This window comes from Oncorhynchus mykiss, chromosome 20 (genome assembly GCF_057628025.1).
Source record: "Oncorhynchus mykiss isolate SJ-2025 chromosome 20, ASM5762802v1, whole genome shotgun sequence".
Classification (NCBI taxonomy): Eukaryota; Metazoa; Chordata; class Actinopteri; order Salmoniformes; family Salmonidae; genus Oncorhynchus; species Oncorhynchus mykiss.
In genome coordinates this window covers 15,881,558-15,909,550 of record NC_143041.1, presented here as the reverse complement: position 1 = coordinate 15,909,550, position 27,993 = coordinate 15,881,558, and the positions used below count along the sequence as shown (strand labels likewise).

The following is a 27,993-nucleotide window of genomic DNA, read 5'->3' as shown; positions in this document are numbered from 1 at the left end:
AGATCAACCTGCGCATTAAATATGGAGTCAGCCAGCTTGAGGTCGCTCTTCGAGTGTGAGTGAGAGGGAAGAGAGAGAAGGGGGGGGGGGGGGGGGGGGGGGCGGGGTTGGCTGCAGCGTGACTTAAATATGCTGCAGCATCCAGCAGGTTGTGTCTTTCTGTCTCTCGTTCTCTCCATCGCACGCACGCCTGCTCTCTCTTTATTTCTCTCTTCCTCTCTCCTCTCTCTGCTCGGTAGCTCGCTCCTCTTCTCTCTCAGTCTGCATCCTGTAGCCCTGCTGTGCAGTCCTCTCTCCTTCTTTCTCTCTCTACATCGCTCTCTCTGCAGCGCTATTGGAGAAGAAGTCACTGACACACACACACACACACACAATCTCTTCCTCACACACACACACACACACACACTTCGTCTCTCTCACACACTCTGTGCGACCAGCCCAGCCAGCAGGCCCGTTTCGGAGCAGGGGAGCCCAGTAGAGACCTATCCCAGGATGGATGTACTGATGAGAGGGTTCAGCATGGCTAAGGAGGGGGTGGTGGCCGCAGCAGAGAAGACTAAGGCTGGGGTGGAGGGGGCAGCCGCCAAGACCAAGGAGGGGGTCATGTATGTAGGTAAGTGTTTGTGTGTGTGTCTGTGTGTGTGCTTAAAAGGGCTCCCGTGGGTGCACCAGTCTGGGACAGTTACAGTGAGAAGTGAGAAGAAGGGGAGGTGGTTGCCAAGGAGCAGAGGCAGAATACTGCAGAACTGGTGCAGAGAGAGAGAGGGAGAGAGAGTGAGGAGGAGGAGAGGGGGAAGAAAGAGAGAGAGCTGGGGTGTGGTGGAGACAAGGATGGAGGAAAGAGTAGATGGAGAGATAGGAAGACATTGAGTGAGGGAATAAGAAAAAGAGAGGAGGATCAAGAGAGTAGACTGCGTACATTTCTATGAATAAGAGTCAGAGAAAAATAAATTAGCGGAGAGTGATGAGCAAAACGAAGAGGAAAAATGAGTGGATGAGAGGAAGAGAGAAAATGGGAGGGAACTAGACGAGAGGAGCGGAGAGAGGGAAAGATGTAGTGTGACATTGGGGGATAGTGTGGCGGCACTGCAGCAGTTCACAAGAGCGCTATAACATGTCATAATCAAGATAAGACCATGCCAAGGCTGCTACCACCAGGTCAATAGATAGGGTCCAGTACTGTGAGAGGGGATTCTGTGAGGGGATTCACCAGTGTGTGTGAGTGTATTTGTGCGTCAGAGCTCAAGGTTAGCCTGTGTGAGGGCCAAAGGGTTTGGGGTAGGAACAGGGTATGCATGCTGGCACGCGCACACACATGCACACACACACACACACACACACACACACACACACACACACACACACACACACACACACAGACCCGTCATTCTGACAGTTACAGCTAACACTGCAGAATATCAAGACAGACAGAAAAACGTGATGGACCTGATGAAACGTGTGTGTGTGTTTTTGTATTATTTGTGGCTGGGGGGCGGGGCATCAGGGACATGGAGCACTGCAGCAATCCTCTCTCTTCGCCCCCGTGTGTGTTGTGTGGTGTGTATGCGCATGCGTGTGTGTCCTCACGTGCTGCTGGCTAGTGTGTGACCATTGATGACTAACTACTTTCCTCCCCCTTCAGAGTATATGCCCTTTACAACTAGGGAACAGAGAGAGGGAGTGATGGGGAGAGACAAAGAAAGGGGGGGGGGGCAATCTTTAATGGCTCAATTCAACATTCATTCATAGCCAAATCAATGCCAATTTACAATTAAAAGGGAGAGAGAGATACAGAGAGGGGGCGGGGGGGGGGGGGGGGGTGTGTTATGTCATAGAGCTAGCAGCTTAAAGATCAACAGATGGAGAAAGAGAGGGAGCGAGGTGGATAAAGCCAGAGTAGGGGATAGAGAGGGGAATGGCGAGTGGTGGATGGAGGTAGAGGATAGAGAGGTGGACAAAGAGGAGCTGTAGTTAGAGAAAGAGAGAGAAATGTATTCAGTGGATTGTAGAGGCTCAGTGTCCCTGATCGCCTACTGCATCTAATCTATCAACTGAGACTTCATGACCTCCGCAGAGTGTGTGTGTGAATGTGTGTGTGTGTGTTAGCCCATTAAAAGGAGCAGAGCCGGTCCAATCGGAACGAATCACGTGTGGATTATTACTTCTATCACAAAATGCAAAAGCAGAATGCACCTCCTCGCTAACAAGGTCGTCCACTCAGAGCTTACTGGAGCAGAAGTGTGCGTGTGGCGGTGTGTGTGTTCTGTCCTATGGAGCGTACGGCCGTTTCACAGGTCATTGGCTGAAGAGGAGCGCTCTCTCTCTCTCTCTCTCTCAGGGGTAAACCCTGCTAGTAAACCTTACAGCTAAAACACTGTATTTGGTCCTTGGCCTGGATAGTGTAGACAGACAGACAGGTCCTACGCACATACAGACAGACACACACGCAGTCGGATATGCTAGATAGAGGCCGTACCCAGGAGGGGTGCTCCTCTGACTCAGAGAAGGAAGCTGTGTCATAGCCACGCTGCAAATGGGTGTGTGTATTGGTGTATGTCTGCTGCAGTACTGCGCAGCTCGGCACGTGGCTCACAGACTACGGGGAGCGTGCAGAGAGAGAGAAAGAGAGAGAAATTAGACCGAGGTGGAACGAGAAGGGAGAGAAAAAAAGAGGAAGCAAAATGGAGGAGGAAGCGAGGCATCTGCAGTTCTGAGACTGTGGAGGAGAGAGAAAGGGGGGGACGAGAGATAGAGATAAAGCGAGAGTGTGCATCTCCAATGAACTGTGTGCTATGGAAACGTGTGTCATGTATGTGAAAGAGATCCCTATAGACTCCCTTTCTCTCTATACCCCTCCCACTTTCTCTATACCCCCTCCCTCTCTCTTTTTCCCTCTATCCAGCTGGTTGCATAACTACTATTTAATCAGCCTAGGAACCTTTCATACTGTAGCATCAGATAAACACTGTCTATGGAGGAGCGTACTTATAAGATAATATCATCCATTTGGATTTTACAGTGTGACATACAGTATGCTGCTGAATTCTACACTGCCACCTCCAGTGCTCTGCCTGCTACTACAACCTCACCCAATAAATGAGCAAAAAAGAGAAACGTCCTCTCACTGTCAACTGCGTTTATTTTCAACAAACTTAACATGTTTAAATATTTGTATGAACTTAAGATTCAAAAACTGAGACATAAACTGAACAAGTTCCACAGATATGTGACTAAAAGAAATCGAATAATGTGTCCCTGAACAAAGGGGGGGGGGGGGGGGGTCAAAATCAAAAGTAACAGTCAGTATCTGGTGTGGCCACCAGCTGCATTAAGTACTGCAGTGCATCTCCTCCTCATGGACTGTATCCGATTTGCCAGTTCTTGCTGTTACCCAACTCTTCCACCAAGGCACATGCAAGTTCCCGGACATTTCTGGGGGAAATGGCCCTAGCCCTTACCCTCCGATCCAACAGGTCCCAGACGTGAGATCCGGGCTCTTCGCTGGCCATGGAAGAACACTGACATTCCTGTCTTGCAGGAAATCACGCACAGAATGAGCAGTATGGCTGGTGGCATTGTCATACTGGAGGGTCATTTCAGGATGAGCCTGCAGGAAGGGCAAAACATGAGGGAGGAGGATGTCTTCCCTGTAATGCACAGCATTGAGATTGCCTGCAATGACAACAAGCTCAGTCCGATGATGCTGTGACACACCACCCCAGACCATGACGGACCCTCCACTTCCAAATCGATCACGCTCCAGAGTACAGGCCTCGGTGTAACGCTCATTCCTTCAACGATAAACGCGAATCCGACCATCACTCCTGGTGAGACAAAACCGCGACTCGTCAGTGAAGAGCACTTTTTGCCAGTCCTGTCTGGTCCAGCGACGGTGGGTTTGTGCCCATAGGGGACGTTGTTGCTGGTGATGTCTGGTGAGGACCTGCCTTACAACAGGCCTACAAGCCCTCAGTCCAGCCTCTCTCAGCCTCTCTCAGTCTGAGCACTGATGGAGGGATTGTGCGTTCCTGGTGTAACTCAGGCAGTTGTTGTTGCCATCCTGTACCTGTCCCGCAGGTGTGATGTTCGGATGTACCGATCCTGTGCAGGTGTTTTTACACGTGGTCTGCCACTACGAGAACAGCTGCCCGTCCTGTCTCCCTGTAGCGCTGTCTGAGGCGTCTCACAGTACGGACATTGCAATTTATTGCCCTGGCCACATCTGCAGTCCTCATGCCTCCTTGCACATTCACCCTGATGAGCAGGGACTCTGGGCATCTTTCTTTTGGTGTTTTTCAGAGTCAGTAGAAAGGCTTCTTTAGTGTCCTAAGTTTTCATAACTGTGACCTTAATTGCCTAGCGTCTGTAAGCTGTTAGTATCTTAACGACCGTTCCACAGGTGCATGTCCATTAATTGTTTATGGTTCATTGAACAAGCATGGGAAACAGTGTTTAAACCCTTTACAATGAAGATCTGTGTAGTTATTAGGATTTTTACGATTTATCTTTGAAAGACAGGGTCCTGAAAAAGGGAAGTTTCTTTTTTGCTGAGTTTACAATACTAAACGGTCACAACAGATTTCTGTTTGCTGCACTCCTTCATTAACACAGTACTTCTTAGGCTGCGTTTATATAGTTAATCACAAAACTGATCCCTGATCATGTTTCATGGCATCCATTGCAATGTGATTGCAATATATTGATCTGTTGACATGTTGTGATGTCTCGCCTGTCTTCAGGTTCAAAGACAAAGGAGGGAATGGACGCAGGAGTAAACAAAGGTGAGACACACACACATTCTTGTGGGATCGGATAGATTTTTTAACTGACTGATCGATCTCTTTGTGTCAGTTGCTAACCGCGACCAGGCAAACATCGTCGGGGACCCCACTGCTGCCGGAGCTGACCTCTCGCAGGGTGGCATGGAGAACACCGGACAGGCGGTGAGTTACCATGACAACAGATGAAAGAATGATTGATCAATTAGTGACTGACAGGTCAATGTGAACAAGAATATTCAAGTGATCAACATACTAATAACTAGACACCAAACTTGACATTGTCATTCAGGTAGCCTATGAAAGCCCAGGCTTCTGGCATCGTGAGACCTTCAGTCAGGTGGCACAGCACCCTTTTCAAACGATTACAATAGAATGAGAAATACAACTAGGTTGAGCAACAACATGACTGCAGCATCAACAATCATAACAGTGTCTAAATCCTTCAGTTGGGCTCAGACAGTAGTGCTTTTGCCTGCGAACAGTCTGCTGCTTGACCACGTGGTGGCGCTATTTAATACAGTACAGCAGCACAGAGACAGACGGTAATGACAGCTCCTCTAATAGCCAGTGGTTCAGAGGTCCAGGCAAATTAGGTTTGACGGTAGGCCTATAACTCACTCCACATTCCCAATATGAAGAGGTCTGTGTTTTTCTGCTGTGTTGTGAATCGTGTGTGTGTGTGTGCGAAGGTGTGTTTTACTTTGTGTGTTGGCACCTTTCTGTGTGTGGCAGCCAGTTTTGATGTCCTACTGTTGTGATCCTGCTATGCTGTTGTGTTGCGATGCTATTGTGTGTGTGCTGAGAGTGTTGATATTGTGTGTTGATATAGCTTCTATTTTGTGCGCTTACTTTGCAATTGTAGCAGTGCTGTGTTGGCGTTGTGCTGCTAACCCTTTGTTGTTATTGTTGTGTTTGTTTCCTCTACGATCCATTGGTAGGAGGAGCCTCAGCCTGTATACGAGGTGCCTATTGGGCAAGAGAGAGAAGGGGGGGGGGGTTCAGAGGTTATAGGTTATGGCGGGGTGGCTGGCTAGGGAATGCTGCATGATTCCGCCTAACATAGATCATCCCTAAGTGCACATATCATTCCTAAGGGGGCTTTGAAATACTGACTGCCTAGTGTGCTGTTAGGACCTGGGGTTACATTATAAACCTGTTTTAACCCTCTCCTAACCCTCTCCATAACCATGTCTAACTGTGTTCTACTTCAGCTAGGTGTAATATAGATAATGACGCTGCATCTCTGGTGTAGCATATGGACATGCACTTACTCTGAATGGATCCCTCTGGTTAGGGTGCACAGAAAAAGAGTGTAACAGAGTTTGTTCCTGTGCCATGCTAACGACTGCCGACAAAAAGAATGGCTTTGGTTGGTTGGGGCAACATTACTTCAGGTCTCAAGGAGGGCGCCATCACATCTACTCTGCTAGCTATGGAATGCTAACCTCCGCCTCATTAGACACTTCAGCTCAGAGACTGGGACTGAGTGGCCCTGTATCATACTTAACCCTGTCATAAGCATGACATAAGGGATAATGTGCTTGATGTAGCTGTAACCTACTGGGTTTGAAGCCACGGCGTCTGCACGCCGCACGATTGTGCTAGCCCAACGCACCAAAGCCTAGGTACCAGGTCTAGGAGCCAACACAAGTCTTCAGGTCTCAGGCAAGGTTACTCATCACATGAACATGGTTCACTGCTTGAGACCCTAGACCTCTCATGTCATCCCACCTTCCTTTTCTTCCTTCCCTACTCTTACGTAAACTCTCTCTCTGTAGGCGGAATATGGAGGAATGGAGCAGGGAGGAGAAGGAGAGGTAAGTGACAACGAACCACACGTTTTCTGTTACTTTCTTTATGCATAAGATGGTGATATCATGACATGATTGTTGATACTCCCTCTCTCGCTCCCTCTCACTCACTCGCAGGGCTCTCAGGGCGGCTACTAGTCATTCCAGGGATCTCTTCTCCCCAGCCTTCCGTTTGGTCGCTCGCTACCCTCACCCTGCTGTTCCAGACTTCCAGATGTTCTACTTCTTTTTTTGTGACTTTATGGAACCAAAACCGATACAGACTCTTCCAGATACCCCCTTTGCCCTCCCTGATACCCTCTGTTGCTCCTAGCAGCCCCCTTCTGTTCCCCCTCTCCTGTATAGCTCCCTGCCTTTGTGTCGTTGTCGTCATGTTGTTCGCCCTAGTGTTATGTTCTCCCTATCGCCACCCAGTACTCTATCAAGAGGCCTGCGCACACACACACACACACAAACACACACACACACACACACACACACACACACACACACACACACACACACACACACACACACACACACACACACACACACACACACACACACACAGCAACAATACACACACACACACGTACACACACACACACGTACACACACACACACACACACACACACACACACACACACACACACACACGAGAGCTGTGATGATTATTCAGGACTACAGAACCACAGAGAGATGTATCGTAGTTTGGATGCTTGTGTGTGTGTCTCTGTTAGACGTGTCAGGTAGTAGGCCAGTTCAGGGCTGTTCTGTCCATGAGATGCTGCTGTAGGGACATGTGCAATGAATTAGAGAGTGTGTGTGTGTGTTGAAGTGTGTTTGATCACACATGTAACAGGGTCATATTAAAACCAATTAACTAGCCGGCTTATATTGTTGCACTTGTTAAGTCAAGGGGTCTTAGGCATAGTTTACTGGTCTGTAACCTGATTTGATGTGTGCATCGATATGAGAAGGAAGCGTATGTGACCAGGTGTTGAATGTACGTGCGCCCAGGAGACAGCCACCTTACCTTAAGTCCAGGGCCAGCTCCTTCTTGACCTCTTGACCATCCAGTCCAAGTGGATTATTACTTGTTCAGATGGTGAAACATAAATGTGTACAAAAACGAAACAAGAAAAAGGCATCCTCAAATAAAGAAGTTAACTAACACAAAGAAACAAACAAAAGGCCGTCAGAGAGGCTTCCGGCCTCCTCTCTTTCTCCCAGACAGCCAATCACCCCAACTGGCTGCACCTGATGTTCTTTTCAAGGCTTAGCTCAGCACCTAGACCTGCCAGCTGCCACCTGGGGGTGTAGTGTGGGTGTATCCTAGATAGTGTGTTAACTGTGTGTTAACACCACACTACCCGGCATATCAAAACAATATGTCTTGAGACAGAAAGCAATACACATGTACTGTTAGTGTGTGTGAGAGGAAGAACGCCCCTGCCACCACTGGGAATCACATAACAGCAGAAGATATACATAATACACTACAGTGGTTTTGGTCTAGCCTGGGTTTAGTCTGGCTCTAGATATGGCCTGGGTCGACTGGCAGAGTTGGAAGGGAGAAAAGCAGAAAGTGATTCAGAATGATGATTACTTGTGAAAATATGTTGTTGCCATAGTAATACCAAGCAATAGTCCGACAGATAGGTAGAATAGACGAGCATCACGCATAGGGAATGCTGGGAAATGTATATTCCAAATCGATTTTTGATTCCCACAAAAAATAGCAAATTTTCTACTGTCATTGGTCAACTGCTCCTGTTGTCAACCATCTCAGCCACTCAGAGGCTTCCTCTGCCCGGTCACTCAGTGTGTCCCGCCCTTCCCTGTGTCAGCAAGTAACGTTAGAGACTAAAACAGGTCTGCCAGGTGCCGGTACAAAGTGTGTGTCTGTCTCTGTGTGTGTGTGTCTGTTACATATACAGCAGGTCGGTCCAGCATCAGTGTCTGTATTATAGAGCAGGTATGTGTGTATTATTACTTTGAGGTCAATGGAAACTGATTACTGCATGTTGCCTTATCCAGCACTCTTATATTCACACATCACACACACACACACACACACACACACACACACACACACACACACACACACACACACACACACACACACACACACACACACACACACACGTACCCGCACAAACTCACAATCCATACACACAGTACACTCATCAAACACACAGAAATAATACACAAACACACTCACACCTTGTTTAAGTTGGCATCGAAGCAGACTTGCTGATTTTATAAACAGTACCAGTGAATTAAAGACAGTTTTGTTGAAATCCAAACTTGTGCCAGTCTTCATTTTCCCTTTTGAGTTATTACTTATTATGCAGTTTATAACAGTATGTATGGCCTACAGTATGTTACCATGGAGATAATGTGGTGCCATCCTGGATATTTTCTATGCTCTCTGCAAGTCTTAGCAATGTTTGTTGTGTGTGTGTGTGTGTGCGCGTGTGTGTGTGTGTGTGTGTGTGTGTGTGTGTGTGTGTGTGTGTGTGTGTGTGTGTGTGTGTGCATGTGTTTGTGTTTGTGTGTGTGTTTCTTTAACTATCCTTGTGGGTACCAGAATTCCTCACAAGGATAGTATAACAAGGAAAATTAGGTGGTGGGGACCTTTTGTTCGGAACCGAGGAAACAAGGCTGCGCCCGGGGGACTTCAACGGATAGCGACAGTGATGAGGTCGACGGTGAGTCATCCACTATTGAAGGTCGGGGTCCTACCCGGAAGCGAGTTGAAAAATATGAGATATTGACCGTATATTAACACTTCATTCTGGGTAAAAACCCTTCTGTCAAACGTAATGACAATAGTCGCTCCAGTCTATCCCGAGTACGGGAATTCCTCCGCATTATGTCAGAGGGCAAGGCCGATGAAGGACTGTGTTCCCTGGCTAATTATAGACATGTGTCTGAGTGGTATAGCCAACGTGAAGACCGTGGTTTGGCACCCTCCACGTTAAAAATCTATCGGGCCGATGTCCGAAGTTTTCTGAAGTATCTTCTGCAGTTCCGACCGATGAGTCTGCGGGCTACAGCCAGTGGGATTAGAAAGGTGTTACTCTGCTTGGCAAAGATGGAGCGGCAGACCCAGACAGCGCACAGGGCAAAATTTCGCAAACGCTGTAGTGACCTTCGGTACACTTCGACGAAGCGTTGCTACAATGAACATTAATCAAGGGTCGGTTAGAGACCGCAGAGCCGTGGCCGTTGTGACGTTATGTGTCACTCCCTGGAAACGCAGGCACGGCACTACCGGTACCACAATTTAACTCATAACGTCACAAATTGAGGGACAATCCACGATTCACTGATGAATAAAGTAAATTTCTTTGAAATTCACCCTTGTCTTTGTCTGTCATTTGGTCACGGTTGAGAATGTATGGAGGCCTGGGGGTTTGAATAACCAGGGTGTTATAGGGTACCAGATGCACCGAGCTGAAGTGACAGGCTGAGAGAGAGGGCAGGCAGGCAGGCAGGGCAGGGCAGGGCAGGGCAGGGCAGGGCAGGGCAGGGCAGGGAGAGTACGCCCAGGGTCATGGAGATCTGGAGACACCTGGTAATTTGTTCAATCACCACAGCTAGACATAGTCTCTGGAGTGAAAGCAGGACATTTTTCAGCATAGCTCTGTCATTGAATTACATTGTGTTCCCAGGTGCCTTTGGTGGGGGGGTGTGGGCCCCCCCATGGGGTCTCCCCCAACTTGTGTATAGAGCCCCATTCCAGCCCTGGTGGCTCCAGGAGCCATCCCCCCATCGACACCTGGTAACCCGTTCAATCACCAGGTGAACAGCTGAACATAGAGTCCAACTTCTCTCTCATTGCACTTCATTTTTTTCCCAGGTGCTGGTGGATAAAAATGTCTTAAAACTTCTCAGAGCTGTAATCCCGTTAACGGGATGATATGACAACAGCCAGTGAAAGTGCAGGGCGCCAAATTCAAAACAACAGAAATCTCATAATTAAAATTCCTCAAACATACATGTATCCTATATCGTTTTAAAGGTAGTCTTGTTGTTAATCCCACCACAGTGTCCGATTTCAAATATGCTTTACAGCAAAAGCACCACAAACGATTATGTTAGGTCATCACCAAGCCACAGAAAAACACAGCCATTTTTCCAGCAAAAGAGAGGAGTCACAAAAAGCACAAATAGAGATAAAATGAATCACTAACCTTTGATGATCTTCATCAGATGACACTCATAGGGCTTCATGTTACACAATACATGTAGGTTTTGTTTGATAAAGTTCATATTTAAATAAAAAAATCTGAGTTTACATTGGCGCTTTACGTTCACTAGTTCCAAAAACATCCAGTGATTTTGCATAGCCACATCGATTCAACAGAAATACTCATCATAAATGTAGATGATAATACAAGTTATACACATGGAATTATAGATATGCCTCTCCTTAACCTCTCTGATCTCCCCATCCCGGATCCGGTATCAGGAATACAGACTCAAGCTCATTACCATAACGCAACGTTAACTATTCATGAAAATCGCAAATGAAATGAAATAAATATGCCATCTCTCAAGCTTAGCCTTTTGTAAACAACACTGTCATCTCAGATTTTCAAAATATGCTTCTCAACCATAGGAAAACAATCATTTGTGTAAAAGTAGCTAGCTAGCGTAGCATTTAGCGTTAGCATTAGCGTTAGCATCCAGCACGCAACATTTCAACAAAAACATAAAAGCCTTCAAATAAAATAATTTACCTTTGAAGAACTTCTGATGTTTTCAATGAGGATACTCTCAGTTAGATAGCAGATGCTCAGTTTTTCCAAAAAGATTCTTTGTGTATTAGAAATAGCTCCGTTTTATACATCACATTTGGCTACCAAAAAAAAACGAAAATTCAGTCCTCAAAACGCGAACTTTTTTCCAAATTAACTCCATAATATCGACTGAAAACATGGCAAACGTTGTTTAGAATCAATCATCAAGGTGTTTTTCACATATCTCTTCAATGATATATCGTTCATGGAAGCATGGTTTCTCCCCTCTATCAAATGGAAAAATACTTGCACCTGGCTTTGCGCACCAGTTTCGACGCAGGACACCAGGCGGACACTTGGAAAATGTAGTCTCTTATGGTCAATCTTCCAATGATATGCCTACAAATACGTCACAATGCTGCCGACATCTTGGGGAAACGGCAGAAGGTCTAAGCTTATTCCTGTCGCATTCACAGCCATATAAGGAGACATTAGAAAACAGAGCTTCAGAAATTCTGCTCATTTCCTGGTTGACGTATCATCTTGGTTTCGCCTGTAGAATGAGTTCTGGGGCACTTACAGACAAAATCTTTGCAGATTCTGAAACTTCAGAGTGTTTTCTTATGCATAATATGCATAGTCGAGCATCTTTTCGTGACAAAATATCGCGCTTAAAACGGGAACGTTTTTTATCCAAAAATGAAATAGCGCCCCTAGAGATGCAACAGGTTAATGCAACCGCTGTGTCAGATTTTTAAAACACTTTACTGAAAAAGCAAACCATGCAATAATCTGAGACGGCGCTCAGAAGATTAATCAAATTAGCTGCTATGTTGGAGTCAACAGAAACCAGAAATTACATGATAAATATTCCCTTACCTTTGATGATCTTCATCAGAATGCACTCACAGGAATCGCAGTTCCACAATAAATGCTTGATTTGTTCGATAATGTCCATTATTTATGTCCTAGTAGCTACTTTTGTTAGTGTTAGGTACACATATCCAAACGCTCATGCGTTTGGACAAAACCTCGGACAAAAACTTCAAAAAGTTATATTACAGGTCGAAGAAACATTTCAAACTAAGTATAGAATCAATCGTTAGGATGTTTTTATCATAAATCTTCAATAAAGTTCCAACTGGAGAATTCCTTTGCAAGTCGATATCATGTGGAATGCGAGTGACCAGGAAATGGCTCTCTGCCAGTAAGCTGACTCATTCAGCTCTTATTTAGTCCCACAACACAGTAGAAGCCTCATTCAAGTTTCTAAAGACAGTTGACATCGAGTGGAAGCCATAGGAAGTGCAACTTCATTCATATCCCAATGTGAATTCAATAGGGCCTGGGTTGAAAATATACCAACCTCAGATTTCTCACTTCCGGTTTGGATTTCTTCTCAGGTTTTTGCCTGCCATATGAGTTCTGTTATACTCACAGACATCATTCAAACATTTTTAGAAACTTCAGAGTGCGTTCTATCCAATATTAATAATAATATGCATATATTAGCAACTGAGACTGAGGAGCAGGCCATTTACTCTGGGCACCTCTGGGCATCTTTCATCCAAGCTACTCAATAGTGCCCCTGCAGCCATAAGAAGTTAATGGCCAGTGGCACCCCCTTGTGGACAATAATGAATGGGAGTGGCTCCCTACCCAGGCATGGAGCCCTGGAACACCCATAAAGGCATTAAAACATTTTTTTTAATTAGCACCTGGTAACCCGTTCAATCACCAGGTGCACAGCTGAACATAATGTAATGAGATAGAAGTTTGGACAGTAATTTTACAGATTTTTTGGGGGAAAACCAAAATTACCAGGGGTGCCCTCTATTACCTGGGACCGGGTGTGGGGTACTCTCTACCCGGTAATGGACCTCCAGCAGCCCACTAAAGGCATTAAAAAATGTTCACCTGGTAACCCATTCAATTACCAGGCGCACAGCTAGACTTAGTCTCTGGAGCGAAAGAGAGAAACGTGTACTTAGAATTTTTGAGACCATTTTTCTGATTTTTCAGAAAATTATAAAAAATACTTCCCAAGGGGCAAGAGGTCACAAATTTGGACTGGTGCCCTCACTCGTGATGGGCTACAGTTACCCTCGCAAAGGACCCAGCCCACCCTGAAGCCATTTCCATCCGCCCCCTGTTTCTCAAACCCTGTTGTTGGCTCGGTTGTGCGGTTCCTACTAAACCCTCCAGCTAGACAAAGACCTCTCGAGCGGCGCCCCGGCTTCCGTGGCATCGGCCAGGGGCAGTTCAGGGCTTCCCACTGGGTGCACGGTGGATTGCACCAGGGCCTCCTCCCGTCACGGGGTAGGACCGTGACCTGGCTGTTCTCCACTTAGTGCGCCCAGGTAGAATCTCTATGTTGCGAGGTGCTACCTGGTTGATCCTGCCAGTAGCATATGCTTGTATCATGCAAGTCTAAGTACACATGGCCAGTACAGTGAAACCGATTGGATGGTCCTGGCGGGCCCTGGCGGAGCGCCGAGACTATCTGGAGGAAGGCCGAAGTGGAGAAGGGTTCCATGTGAACAGCAGTCGAACATGGGTCAGTCGGTCCCCGAATCTGGAGTGGCGGAGACGGGCACCGTGAGGCGTCCTGTGCGGTAACGCAACCGATCCCAGAAAAGCTGGCGGGAGCCCCGGGGAGAGTTATCTTTTCTTTGTGAATGGCGGGGCTCCCTGGAGTGGGTTCGCCCCGAGAGAGGGGCCCAAGCCCTGGAAAGTGTTGTGGTTCCGGCGGCGTCCGTTGAGCTCTCACTGGCCCTTGAAAATCCAGGGGAGAGGGTGTAAATCTCGCACCAGGCCGTACCCAAATCTGCAGCAGGTCTCCAAGGTGAACAGCCTCTGTCATGTTACTCGTAGATTACCTGATTTTGGGTCAGGGTTATGTAAGTAGCAGAGCAGCTCATTTGCTGCGATCTATTCCAAGTCAGATCTAAGCTTTTGTCGGGGACGGAAGGCGTCTTCCTCCACCTTCCTCCTTCTTTACTAATCGGTTACCAGGTGCACAGAGAAGGGCCAGGAGCCAGAGTACGAGAGGCCAGAGGCCCAGAGAGAGAGAGAGAGAGAGGGCAAGCAGGCTAGTGAAGGTGGAGACAAGGCTGGAAAGTTCCACCAGCACCTGGTAACCCATATGTGTGGACATATGTGTGGAGTCTCTGAGCGGAAAGCGGGTGGGTCAGCCGGTTACCAGGCGCATGTGGTTCGTGACAGCGGAGCTGGTTACCAGGTGCACGTGGTTCCTGACAGGGTAGCTGTATACTTTAGTGTCCGAGGAGGGGTGCTTAAGTGTGGGTGCCCCAGTTCTCCTGGTGGGTGAGGTTAAAATGGGGGGTGGCCCCGGCTGGGACTTATGTCGAGAGAGAGTGGTGTTGACCTAGGGAGTGTAGGCCTAGAGGCCTGGAGGTCCGTAGTTCCAGGGAGTATGCTATACTCTCAGTCCCAGAGAGAGGGGTGTTGACCTAGGGAGTGTAGGCCTAGAGGCCTGGAGGTCCGTAGTTCCAGGGAGTATGCTATACTCTCAGGCCCAGAGAGAGGGGTGTTGACCCAGGCAGGGAGTGTAGGCCTAGAGGCCTGGAGGTCTGTAGTTCCACTGTCCTTCAAGGGGGCAGAGCAGGCAGCCTCTGTGGAGGTTGGCTGCTCTGTCCCCCCTTTTTTTTGGCCTACTGGCAAGGGCTGGCCCCTGGAGCCATTTCCCCCATCAACACCTGGTAACCCGTTCAATCTGTTGATGTTTGGACTTTTTCTGAAGATTTTTTAAAAACCTTCCAAAATGATCAGGGGTGCCCTCTATTGGCTGGGCCCGGGTGTGGGGTGCTCCCATCCCATCCCATGCATGGAGCCCTTCCACCCTCCTAAAGGCATTTTTAACAATTTAAAAAAATGAGCACCTGGTAACCCGTTCAATCACCAGGTGCACAGCTGGAGAGAAACGTGTACTCCAATTTTTCAGAAAATGATTCAAAATACTTCCCGAGGGGTTAGAGGTTCCAATTTGGACGGGTACCTTCTCTCGTGATGGACTACAGTTACCCTTGGTCGAATAGGACCAGTCTACCCGGAAGCTATTCCTCCCACCCCCTGTACTTATTTCAATCACCTTCTAACACAAAATTATATCATATAATGTTATTGAAAAATGGTTTTGATTACATGGAAATGTGCATCTAGGTGTGCCCTTTCATGCAAAAAAACCCCATCCAGATTGGACATTTACTTTTTCGAGTTATTAATGGTTAAAGACCAAAACGGGGGTTGGGGATTTGACCCCATCTGGTGGAGCAACACGGTAGCCATGCGGGTGACAGGGCTTATGTCGACAATTGGCCTGCCCTATAGTAACCCCATTCAGTTCCAGATGGACTAGACATGTACCGGGGAAATTTGAGAAACCTGGGTTTCGACAAACAGAGAACCATGTCCTAGAGATCCGGGAACGTTTGGCAAACTTCTAGACCCGTGCGGATATTTAGAAATGGGCTGTTTCGAGGGTTGTGGGTCCTTCAGAACCATGGTTCTAATGCTCCGAAGGTGACCATCCCTTCGGTGGCCGATTGGAGGTTGTTTAGCCCCGGGGAGGGAGAGCCTGGTTATGTTCCCATGTCCTGGATTTAAAAAAGGCTGGGCCTTTTATCCCATTCCTTTTATCCCAATCCAAAATATGATTTTGGATTGGAATCAATTCTTTGGTATCCACAAGGACAGCAATACAAAACTCTGTGTGTGTGTGTGTGTGTGTGCGCGCGCGCGCGCGCACGTAATGCACCAGGGGTTTAGTCAGGCTCTTCGTCCTCCCCTACAGGTACTGTATGAAGCAACTCCCTCCCTCGGCATGCTGGGAGCTGACAGACTCACAGAGAGGTCTAGAGCAGTGGTGTGTATTCATGTAGGCCAAGGGAAGCCAGGCTTCCCCAAAGAATTGACCAAGAAAAAAAGAAAAAAAAACATTCTAAATAATATATCTTTCGTCTCTCTGTGTTTCATAAATTTCCTTCAATTCGCAAGAGGCTGAATGTATCTCACCGGAGAAAGCATCAGAGTGAACGAAACAGTGCCCCTCTGTCTCAGTATGTGTAGCCATCTTTCAAATTCTGTCTGGTCATAAAGAGTATGACATTGTTGTCACCCGTAGCATTGAATGCAAAGGAAGCAAGCGAGCATTTGGCCTCCCATGATAAATAACATTTAAATAATAATATACAGCAAATCAGCATTAAGGTAAACTGAGTGAGCTCAGATGTGAATGGTCCTGGTGCACCAAAAAAACGTTTCAAGGGAAGCCAGCTTGGATTTGGCTTCACACCAATCACATTTCATGAGAAGAAAAAATGTAATTTTTTTTTTGCATCTCGTTGTGTCATTGTCCTCCGGTGGTTAGCTAGCTAAAATCAGCCCTTTTCTAAATGATCCATGGATGGAGATAGGGATTTGAACTTTTGTTTAATTCTCCGTACTGGCCAATAATTATAACTCTGATTCTAATCCAACCATAAATTCATACATTGTGCTCCTGGCCTGTGCGGATGGAAGTTCAACATGTAGCTACAGTAGATGCAGTAGGCTAATGTTAACTAACTGGCATGGTGCATTGGAGTCATACTTTAAAAAATATATATATTTAGCAGACAATCTTATCCAGAGCAACTTACAGGAGCAATTAGGTTGCTCTCCGGTTTTATGATGAAACAAAGGTGTGGTTGAATTTATTCTGGACAATGTGTCTTCTTATTGTCTCAGCCTTAGGCCTCAAGGAATATGAACTAACAGGTTATAGAGCAAATAATGCAATTATCACGAGATATACAGTACCAGTCAATTATTATTGGCACATCCACCAACTCCCCTCTCCGGAGGACAAAAGTACATTTGTTTTACATTTGAGTTTTTTACAGGTATTTTGTTACGTATACAGTACCAGTCAAAAGTTTGGACACAACAACTCATTCAAGGGTTTTTCTTTATTTTTATCTTAAGACATAAAAACTATGAAATAACACATATGGAATCATGCAGTAAGCAAAGAAGCGTTTAACAAATATTTAAACACTTTGTTTAACAAATATAGCGTTTAACAAATATGTTATATTTGAGTTCTTCAGAGTAGCCTCCCTTTGCCTTGATGACAGCTTTGCACACTCTTAGCATTCTCTCAACCAGCTTCACCTGGAATGCTTTTCCAACAGTCTTGAAGGAGTTCCCACATATGCTGAGCACTTGTTGGCTGCTTTCCTTTACTCTGCGGTCCTACTCATCGAAAACCATCTCAATCGGGTTGAGGTCAGATGATTGTGGAGGCCAGGTCATCTGATGCAGCACTCCATCACTCTCCTTCTTGGTCAAATAGCCCTTACACAGCCTGGAGGTGTGTTGGGTCATTGTCCTGTTAAAAAAACAAATGATAGTCTCACTAAGCTCAAAACAGATGGGCTGGCATATCACTGCAGAATGCTGTGTTAGCCATGCCGGTTAAGTGTGCCTTGAATTGAATTGAACAGTGTCACCAGTAAAGCACCCCCACAACATCACACCTCCTCTTCTAAGCTTCACGGTGGGAACCACAGATGCAGAGATCATCCCTTCACTTAATCTGCGTCGGTTGGAACCAAAAATCCCACATTTGGACTCATCAGACCAAAGGACAGATTTCCACCGATCTAATGTCCATTGCTCGTGTTTCTTGAACCAAGAAAGTCTCTTCTTATTTTTGGTGTCCTTTAAAAGTGGTTTCTTTGCAGCAATTTGACCATGAAGGCCTGATTCACTGAAACTGGAAACACTTATCTCCCTCACCAGCTTTAAGCACCAGCTGTCAGAGCAGCTCACAGCTCACTGCACCTGTACATAGCCCATCTATAAATAGCCCAAACAATTACCTCATCCCCGACTGTATTTATTTATTTTGCTCCCTTGCACCCCAGGATTTCTACTTTTCACATTCACCTACTGCAAATCTACAATTCCAGTGTTTTTAATTGCTATATTGTATTTACTTCGCCACTGTGGCCTTTTTATTGCCTTTACCTCCCTTATCTTACCTCATTTGCTCACATTGTATATAGACTTGTTTTTGTACTGTATTATTGACTGTATGTTTGTTTTACTCCATGTGTAACTCTGTGTTGTTGTATGTGTCGAACTGCTTTGCTTTATCTTGGCGGGTCGCAGTTGTAAATGAGAACTTGTTCTCAACTTGCCTACCTGGTTAAACAAAGGTAAAATAAAATAAATAAAATATATTCACGAAGTCTCCTCTGAACAGTTGATGTTGAGATGTGTCTGTTACTTGTACTCTGTGAAGCATTTATTTGGGCTGCAATTTCTGTGGCTGTTAACTATAATGAATTTATCCTCTGCAGCAGAGGTAACTCTGGGTCTGCCTTTCCTGTGGCGGTCCTCATGAGCACTTGATGGTTTTTGCGACTGCACTTGAAGAAACTTTCAAAGTTCTTGAAATGTTTCGCATTGACTGACCTTCATGTCTTAAAGTAATGATGGACTGTCATTTCTCTTTGCTTATGTGAGCTGTTCTTGCCATAATATGGACTTGGTCTTTTACCAAATAGGGCTATCTTCTGTATACCAACCCTACCTTGTGACAATGCAACTGATTGGCTCAAACGCATTAAGGCGGAAAGAAATTCCATAACATTTAACAAGGCACACCTGTGAATTGAAATGCATTCCAGGTGACTACCTCATGAAGCTGGTTGAGAGAACGCCAAGAGTGTGGCTACTTTGAAGAATCTCAAATATAAAATATATTTTGATTAACAATTTTTTGGTTACTACATGATTCCTTTTGTGTTATTTCATAGTTTTGATGTCTTCACTATTATTCTACAATGCAGAAAATAGTTAAAATAAAGAAAAACCCTTGAATGAGTAGGTGTGTCCAAACTTTTGACTGGTGCTGTAGGTTGTAATATGGCTTTTTACTGTCAGCCTGGCCTCCCCAATGATTTTACCCACGCAGCGCAACTGGTTAAGAGGTCAGGAAGAAAACAAAGCCAACGTAGAACCTCTAGTGTCATTGAGCCCAGTCCTAGGGCTCTATTCAGTCTGTATCACTGGTGTCATAGATTGCGCAATATAAATGTAAAGGTAATTTCAGATTGAGCCGACATACGCAGCGTTTACAGTGATGCAGTCTCCCCCAACGAGGCAACATTGCCTTTAAATTTCTATCACGCTGTAACGTTCAGTGGTCTAAAGTACTTTAAGTAAAAATTCTTTAAAGTACTTAAGTAGGTTTTTTTGGGTATCTGTAATTTACTATTTATTATATATATGATACAATTCAATATATGATACCATATTATATAGAGACATGATTGCATGGAACGCCTTTCCATCTCGTATAGAGAAAGTGAACAGCAAACCTGGTTTAAAAAAACAAATAAAGCAACAACTCGCGGCACAATGCCTCTCCCCCATGTGACCTACTTGTTGTGTGTATGTACTGACAGGTATGTGTAACTGATAGACGCACATACACTACACATTTTTAAACGTATGTAAATTGTAAAGTTTTTTGTCTGTAACGTTTTTTCCTTTATTTGGTGGACCCCAGCAACATAAGCTGTCGTCATTGGCGTAGGCTAATGGGGATCCTACTAAATCAAATCAAAATCAAATAATTCCTAAAAAAAAAAAAAAAAAGGACTTTTTACTCCATACATTTTCCCTGACACCCAAAAGCACTTGTTACATTTCAAATGCTTAGCAGAACAGGAAAAGGGTCAAATTCATGCACTTGTCAAGAGAACATCCCTGGTCATCCCTACTGCCTCCGATCTGCTTCGTTTGTCATTTATATCTGAGTGCTGGAGCGTGCCACTGGCTATCTGTAAATGTTCAAAACAAGAAAATCATGTCATATGGTTTGCTTAATATAAAGAATGTAAAATGATTTATACTTTTACTTTTGATACTTAAGTATATTTCATGAATTACATTTACTTTTGATACTTAAGTATATTTAAAAGCAAATTCTTTTAGACTTTTAACCAAGTAGGATTTTGCTGGGTGACTTTCCCTTTAACTTGAATCATTTTCTATTAAGGTATCCTTACTTTTACTCAAGTATGACAAGTGGGTACTTTTTCCACCACTGGTAACGCTGAACTTTAGCGATATGGTTTGAATAGAGCCATTAGTGTTTTAATGATCTTTCAGGATGACATGTAACCAGCCCAATGTTCCATTCACAGACAAGTCCTTAACTGCTCCACACACACTTAGATCCTGCGCCAGAAGACATTAAAACAGATGAGTGTCTTGCCAGAGGTGGAATGGAGAGGAGCCACACCTAGGCGTGGTAGGTGTCACTTTCTCACACTCTCACACACATACATACATACATACATACATACGTACAGCCAACACCCCTAAGGAATCCACACAAACACAGAGAAACAATCTATGAGAGAACTGTCCTGGTACGGAGTGTGTTCTATGCTGGTTTTTGGCTTGGCCCATGTATCGTTGTGTTTGTTTTTATAGCTGAGCTGTTTTGACGGTCAGTCAAAAGGTCTGGTAACCTCCCAGGACATCACATCCAGTATTTCCTGTTTCCCATGCATCTTTATATCAAATAAATGAATTATTCATGTATTAATTGCATCTAATAATGTGTCATTTGCATCTTCACATTATGGATATCTATGAAGTGAATAGGGATTGTGTGTGTATGTGCGTGCATGTGTGACTCCCAAGTCCAAGTATCTGCATATCCTTTATCATTTTTGGGTCCTCAGTTCAAACTAATTTTGAGGATCCTAATAAAGTTAGGAGGCCTCTCCCACCTACGGTATTTACAGTTCCGCTGCTGGGCATTTCCACTGACAACAAGTTTTCATATGGACACCAACAACAAAAGCATTGCGCACCCTGAGGGTGTGTGTGTGTGACTTGAGGGGTGTGTGATGGAGGGGTGGCCTCTAAGCAGCTCTCCCAACCTCATATAAACCAATGCACACACACACACCCACCCACATCCAAAAGTTCTCACACACTCTACCGCCGAGTACAGAACAGGCAGAGATGGATCTTCTGAAAGGATCAGGGAAACAGGTGGATGCGGTCATCGACAAAGCAGGTGAGAAAAAGGCATCTATAAGATAAATTGGTAAAGGTGTTTGTTTACGTGGTTGAATGATGGGGGACATTCATGTGGAGAATGGCAGGGTAGCCTAGTGGTTAGAGTGTTGGACTAGTAACCGGAAGGCTGCGAGTTCAAACCCCCGAGCTGACAAGGTACAAATCTGTCGTTCTGCCCCTGAACAGGCAGTTAACCCACTGTTCCCAGGCCGTCATTGAAAATAAGAATTTGTTCTTAACTGACTTGCCTGGTTAAATAAAGGTAAAAAAAAAAAAAAAAAAAAAAAAAAAAAAAAAAAAAAAAAAAAAAAAAAAAAAAAAAAAAAAAAAAAACACAGCAAAAATGATGTTTATATGCAGTTTTGCTTTGATTTTAGTGTTCACTGTTGTGTTATCAGCCTTCAAAATGTTCAATCTGGACTTTGGAATTTTAAGCGCATCTGCAGTTGATGAGCCAACAACATTCTTAAATCAAATAAGGAAGAGAAAAAAATCTTGGATCTGTACTTTATGGCACTGCTCATGTTTCAAAATGTTCAGTTGGATTTGTCTAGATTTAAAAGTGTGGGAGCTAATTTCTATCAGAAAGGGAAAAAATAAACAAAGATTCTGTGGCATCACATCATGAGTTCCAGCTGATACATTCTCCCTAACGAGACATACGATTTAATTCCACCAAATGTCTCATGTCGAGACAGAAGGTGCATGTTTGACAGCCCCCTCTCTCTCTCTCTCCCTCTGTCCAGCTGGTGTGGTGAAGGGGAAGGTGGGAGATATGATCGGAGGAGGAACGAAGGAACCAAAGAAAGATCAAGGTGATCTGTCTATTCTGAGTTACAATGCTAACACGGTCATGTAGCCTCACCTGTATGGGTCTCGATCAGGGATGTCAAACGAAAGTAACTCAGTATACTTTCAAATAACTAAAACCAAATCCAAACTGTGTGGAAATTATAATAGACCCACATAGTTTCTTGACTGTGTAGAGCTCACTAATAATCACAGAAATGAAAGCTAGACAGTAAGGGACCATAGAAAATTCCAAAAACAATGGATAGTGGGACAGTTTTTTGCTAATTTTGATGGCGAGGAAATATAACTAATGTTCAGTGTGACCCTCCGGACCTCGTTGAAGACAGAATGCGGCCCCCGGGGAAAAATTAGTTTGACATCGCTGATCTAGACACACACCCACAATGTCAACTTTATTCATTGAATTCCTATCTACAACATTCAGTATGTTGCAGCCTCCTGAATGCGACCCAGGTGTAAGCTGTATAATGATTCTGTTGGGAGTCCGATGTCTTTGTATGCATTGTTGGAATGGTGTCTGATGATGTGGTTGTTTCTCCAGGTATTGGTGAAATGGTGACTGATGCGGTGAAAGGGGTAGCAGCCAATGCAGCCAAGGACAGTGCTGCAGACAAGGCCAAGTCTTTCGGAAAGAGCCTTTTGAAATAATCCCCCGACCTGGACTATACCATGTCCCCACTCCCCACGCCATCCCTACATGGACTCTACCATCTCTCCACTCACCCCTGAAGAGTTCTCTGGATACCTCAACCACAAACCTTCCTTCCCCTCAACCAACCCCATACACTGTACTGTAACTGAGATCTGTATAAAGTTAATAGGACATGAATAAACATGAATAAAACACCTATCATCTTTCAGCACTAGTCTCTGTCTGTCTGTACCTCACATACTGCGCGTATACATCACAGTCAAGCCACACTTGTGTTTTTGTCATCATTTTATTGGTTTTCAACAACAAAAAAGGAAATACACATTTCCCAAAGCAATTTCCATTTGCGGGCATGAACAGGTTATTGGAGAAGTAAAAGGAGAACGTTTGTTCCATTGAGTATCTCTACTCTCTCGCTCAGGGTGGGGTGGGGGGTTTTGAGGAGGGTCAGATTGGACAAGACAGGAGCAGTAGGCAGGGAAGGTTGGGGGGCTCGTGGGGGGACTGATGTAGTGGAGAAGGGTGTGGAACTTTACTAACAACCAAACACAGTAGAACCCAGTGTTCCTCAGCACAGAACGCTAACCATAACCCCTGACCTCTAACCCTGAGCTTGGGGCCCGTATCAACAAAGCGTCTCAGAGTTGAAAATTGGTTATAAGTGCTGAGAATAGAGATATTTCACTCCTACTATTATGAGTGAAAATAAAAGCTATGCATGAAGCCTCTTTCGTCATAAGAGTCACACCTAGTTGACAGATAATTAGGACACCTCATGAGCTGTCCTAACCAGTTAAGAGTTACCAGCAGGTGTCTTGATAACAGACAAATGCAGCCAGTCAGTGGTTCCTGCGTCATTTGCAATAGCTTTTGAGTTTTTAAAAGAACGTTTTGATATTTCATCAATCCATAAATAATCTAGACCTACAATCAACAGTATCTCTTGCCCTTTTGACAATGATTTCACATGATTTCACATGATATGCCTAAATATTTATAACCACTACGCTAATGAATAAACACATTTTCCTTTTGATTATTTAATGACCTACATCAAGTTATTTCAAGTTATCCATTTGGAACGCAACCTCACATAGTTAAAAAATATGTCTAAATTGGGCAACCCTATAAATTGTGCAACTGTAGGCATCTAGTGCTTATGCAACCTTTGATTGTGTTCAATGAAAATGACAGACCTTTCAAACATTATGGGCAAGTGACTTGATGCCTACTGTGCCAAAGCGATTTAGAGTTGTTAAACGGGAGTGACAATGTGTGTGTTGCTATAACGGTAATATTGTCCAAATAAAGCTTTTGACAACCATAAAAATGTGATTACAGTATTTATTTTATGCATGCCAACATATTGGGCAATAATTAAAAATAAGCAAAGTGATCGTGTCAGGATGAAAATGATATCAAACGTTTTACCATTACAACATTTGATGTACGTGTGTGCTCCTTAGAGTTCACAGCTGCCAATGCCTCATTGTGATTGGTTATTCCCCCATCATTTACAACAATGGCAATGAGCGTCATCACTATCTTTCCTTTGCAGAACCTCAAACCGTCGTGATAAAAGTTTTAGGAGTTGATTTTACTCCTGGCTCAGAGTTTGTCTGAGCAGTGCCTTTTTGTTTGTTTTGTATTGTACCCCCCTTTTCTCCCCAATTTCGATCTTGTCTCATCGCCTCAGGAGAGGTGAAGGTCGAGTCCGAAACATGAAGGTCGAGGCCGAAACATAAACCTTCCAAACCGCACTCTTAACACCCACCCGCTTAACCCAGAAGCCAGCTGCACCACTGTGTCGGCAGAAACACTGTTCAACTGATGACAGCCTGCAAGCACCCGGCCCGCAACAAGGAGTCGCTAGAGCGCGATGTGCCAATCAAAGCCCCCCCGGCCAAGCCCTCCCCTAACCCGGATGACGCTGGTCCAATTGTGCGCCGCCCTATGGGACTCCCGGTCATGGCCGGTTGTGACACAGCCTGGGATCGAACCCAGCTTTGTAGTGACGCCTCAAGCTGTGCCTTAGACCTCTGCGCCACTCGGGAGGCCCATCTGAGCAGTGTCTTAAACTTATTCTGATTTTTTTTGTGTCTTAAAACAGGTTATAACAGGATTCCTAGGACCTTTTCTGAGATGCTTTGTGGATACGGGCCCTGACCTCTAACCTCTGGGAGGAAAACTGAGGAACACATATGATGTCATCTTTCCCTGTTATAAAGTTTTAAACTATTTCCCTTAAAAAAAAAAAAGTATAAGTCTAAAGTTAACATTAAATCGATATCCTTTTCTAAAGTACAGTATAGGGGTGTATGTGCATCTCTTCAGGTCAGAGCTCCGTCAGAGCTAAGGCATCTCCAGTGCTGTGGTCTGAAACCATGGCAACACCAGGGTCAAACAAGACAAAAAGACAGACATTGAACTCAGATGGTAATGGGGGGGGGGGGGGGGTTGTCTTGAATCTCTCTCAGCATAGCTTGCTTCCTGCTACAACCTGCTCCTTTCACAATACACAAATAACTGAACGACAATACTGAAACAAAACGATACAGAAATACTGAGTTACCGTCATGATAATGAGATACGGCGAGGTCATGGGACACAGAACACAGTATGTTTCAGTGTGTGTGTATGCATGTGTGTCTGTGTGCGTGCGTACGAAGGGGAGGTGGGGATCTCTAATGTAAATGTTCAAATGTTCTAAAGGCTGATTGAGCGATGGGGAAGCGGTGGAACCAATAGCAGGGCAGTATGGGTGGGGTCTGACTTTGATAGGGTGATTATGTGACGGTGATGCCGGCCTCGTTGTAGACCTTGAACACCTTCTCGATGGCGTTGACGTACGCAGCCGTACGCAGGTCCAGACCCAGGTTGTACTTACTGGCCGTACGCATGATTTGCTGCAGGGGGACAAAAACACACAAACACTAGTTAGATACCAGTTACACTGGCAAAACCAGTTACACACACTGACACAAACATACACAGACACATGGTGGTGTGATTGAGAGGTGCCCCGGGCCAGGGCGGGGGCATTGTCATTATCACAGTCTGTCTCATAGAGAACATATGATTAAATTCTAGGATCTGACTCATCGGCACTAACCTCACAAACACACGCAGACACACACACGTATACATGTAAGCACGCTCACACTCTTACCCTGGCAGATCTCTCCATGGTGTAGGCCAGGCCAGAGTGAACAATGTCCTTCTCAGAAGCACCCTGGAGTGGAGAGGAAGGAAATATGTGTTGTCAAACTGCCAACATATTACATAATTTCCATACCACATAGGTTGTGAGTGTGTGTGTGTGTGTGTGTGTGTGTGCTCACAGCGACTCTGGCCTGGAAGTCAGCGGTGGGGACAATGGGGATTGGTCCTCCCTGTTTTCCAAACTTCCTCTCCAAACTCTCCTGAACGGACACTGACAGAGAGAGAGAGCGAGGGATAGAGAGAAAATGTTAGACAGCAATGTAGCAATGTAACCTGATCATTGGCAACCATCGTATTTTCAAGTATATCCAATCGATCAACATTCATCCCTGAAGTTTCCTCTGGGTTCACTCACACATTTCAGATATCGTTTTCATTCAGTTGAGACCTCAACGTCAGAAAGGCGTATCTGTCATTCTACCTGGCACTTCACCTTAACCTCCGTTATATACGGGAGTGACCAACGGAAAGATCGCCAGTTACACTTGTTTTGAGGTCATCTTTTCAGTAAAAAACGGAAACAATTTCCAAGAGGGGACACAGTACTGTATCTCCTGCTACACCGAGGTTGTTTAAAGGAAGAGGAAAAGTCTTCAGAACTGAACGAACACAGATCCTCTACAGACCGAGAGACGAGATCAGAAAGCGGACACACAGCTCCAGAGTGAGTACAGATGAAAGACTTCCAATATTAGTCAAGGAAATACAGGGCCCTGCTCCTAATATTTAACCTGGCTATTTTGTGAAATAGAATATGTTGTTAATGAGTGACCTAGATAATAAATACATTAACATTCATCTTTATTACAGGTGGTAGCAAACAAAGAGTCAAAGGAAATCTAGTCGCCACATCTAGAAATGGCAGAGGTAAAACAACAGAACATATTGCCCCCCCTCATCCCCTACCCTGAGGGGATGACAGATGAAAAGAAAAAAGAAAAGAGAAATTTTGCATGAAAATCCAGACTTTATATCGTGATGAAAAAAAAAAATGCTCCATGCGACCTCATTTTCTACACAACAAACAGTTCTACATGGGAAGAGGAAATACTGAAACACTATCCTGAGGGAAAACAGTGGAGAAAAATTCAAGATGGCAAACAACTGAAAACGAAGGCAGGCACTATAAATGTGTATGATACTGGGATAATCATGGTGCAGGGTAATAGTGAGACGTTAATGATCTTCCCAAATGATTTCCCAGCCTTGAGCGAGAGAGTGAGAAAGAGTGTCGAGAGCAAGCGTGTCGAGGCGAGTGAGCGTGTCGAGGAGAAAATGGCAGATCTAGGCATTGAGGAAAGAGGAGAGCAGAGGAAAAGAGAGAGCGAGGACATAAAACAGGAAGACATAAAGGTGGAAATAAAGGAAGAGGTGGAAGGAGGAAAAGGGAAGCACTGAACATTCCAGGGCAGATCAGAAGAGAAACATTATTTTACGGGATGTATAATTTGATGAACAATTATGCTAAAGCCTGCTGTTCCTCTCACCTTATTATTTGAATGTTGTATCTTTTACCTTTTAATGTGTGTTTTTTATTGAGCTTGTATGAAAAATGCATTCATAAGTGCTCACCATCATCATTATCTTGCTTTGGTTATAGTTGATCACTTTCCCAATGATAAAGGTGCTTAAAGCAAAAAGGTGGTGGTCCCTGTGAATTTCCCCAGCAATATGTGTTTCATATTGTTTCAAAATGTGTGCTCTAAAATGTATCAAGATTTTTTAAATGCAATTCTAATAAAGTTTGATTTAACAAGTGTCAGGAGTCAGGATGTACTATATATTGGGGCGGCAGGTAGCCTAGTGGTTAGAGTGTTGGGCAGGTAACCGAAAGGTTGCTAGATCAAATCCCCGGTAAACAAGGTAAAAATCT

General features: G+C 44.8%; 2 protein-coding genes and 2 long non-coding RNA genes across 5 annotated transcripts in view; 3 read left to right on the top strand and 1 right to left on the bottom strand.

Annotated features, from left to right (window-relative positions):
- The window catches only part of gdh03 (glutamate dehydrogenase 3), a gene marked incomplete at its 3' end in the record, with an annotated part of 135,318 nt that overhangs the window by 77,257 nt on the left and 30,068 nt on the right, over positions 1-27,993 (bottom strand). Inside the window, 2 exon segments of the mRNA NM_001172531.1 lie at positions 26,068-26,130; positions 26,240-26,331. Coding sequence (NP_001166002.1) covers positions 26,068-26,130; positions 26,240-26,331 — 155 coding nt within the window.
- Positions 11-8,881, top strand: LOC110498952 (uncharacterized). Of its 2 annotated transcripts, XM_036955755.2 has the most exons (6): positions 11-613; positions 4,740-4,781; positions 4,852-4,943; positions 5,720-5,743; positions 6,560-6,598; positions 6,710-8,881. In XM_036955755.2, the coding sequence occupies exons 1-6, from the start codon at positions 130-132 to the stop codon at positions 6,728-6,730; spliced, it is 702 nt and encodes a 233-aa protein (XP_036811650.2). In that variant the 5' UTR covers positions 11-129; the 3' UTR covers positions 6,731-8,881. The 2 variants fall into 2 exon arrangements, with proteins under 2 accessions (XP_036811650.2, XP_036811651.2); XM_036955756.2 differs by lacking the exon at positions 5,720-5,743 and having other exon boundaries at positions 13-613.
- On the top strand, positions 21,373-23,112 carry LOC110498953 (uncharacterized). Its single transcript, XR_016489350.1, has 3 exons — positions 21,373-21,431; positions 22,180-22,248; positions 22,788-23,112. It is a non-coding gene; the product is annotated as an uncharacterized LOC110498953 (long non-coding RNA).
- LOC110498957 (uncharacterized) lies at positions 26,324-27,878 on the top strand. Its single transcript, XR_002469899.3, has 2 exons — positions 26,324-26,784; positions 26,931-27,878. It is a non-coding gene; the product is annotated as an uncharacterized LOC110498957 (long non-coding RNA).

Excerpts from the sequence above, each read along its gene's own strand:
- LOC110498952 (XM_036955755.2), top strand. The coding sequence starts at position 130 with ATGCTGCAGCATCCAGCAGGTTGTGTCTTTCTGTCTCTCGTTCTCTCC. Across the intron at positions 614-4,739 it reads GGAGGGGGTCATGTATGTAG|GTTCAAAGACAAAGGAGGGA; the intron begins GTAAGTGTTTGT and ends GCCTGTCTTCAG. Across the intron at positions 6,599-6,709 it reads AGCAGGGAGGAGAAGGAGAG|GGCTCTCAGGGCGGCTACTA; the intron begins GTAAGTGACAAC and ends ACTCACTCGCAG.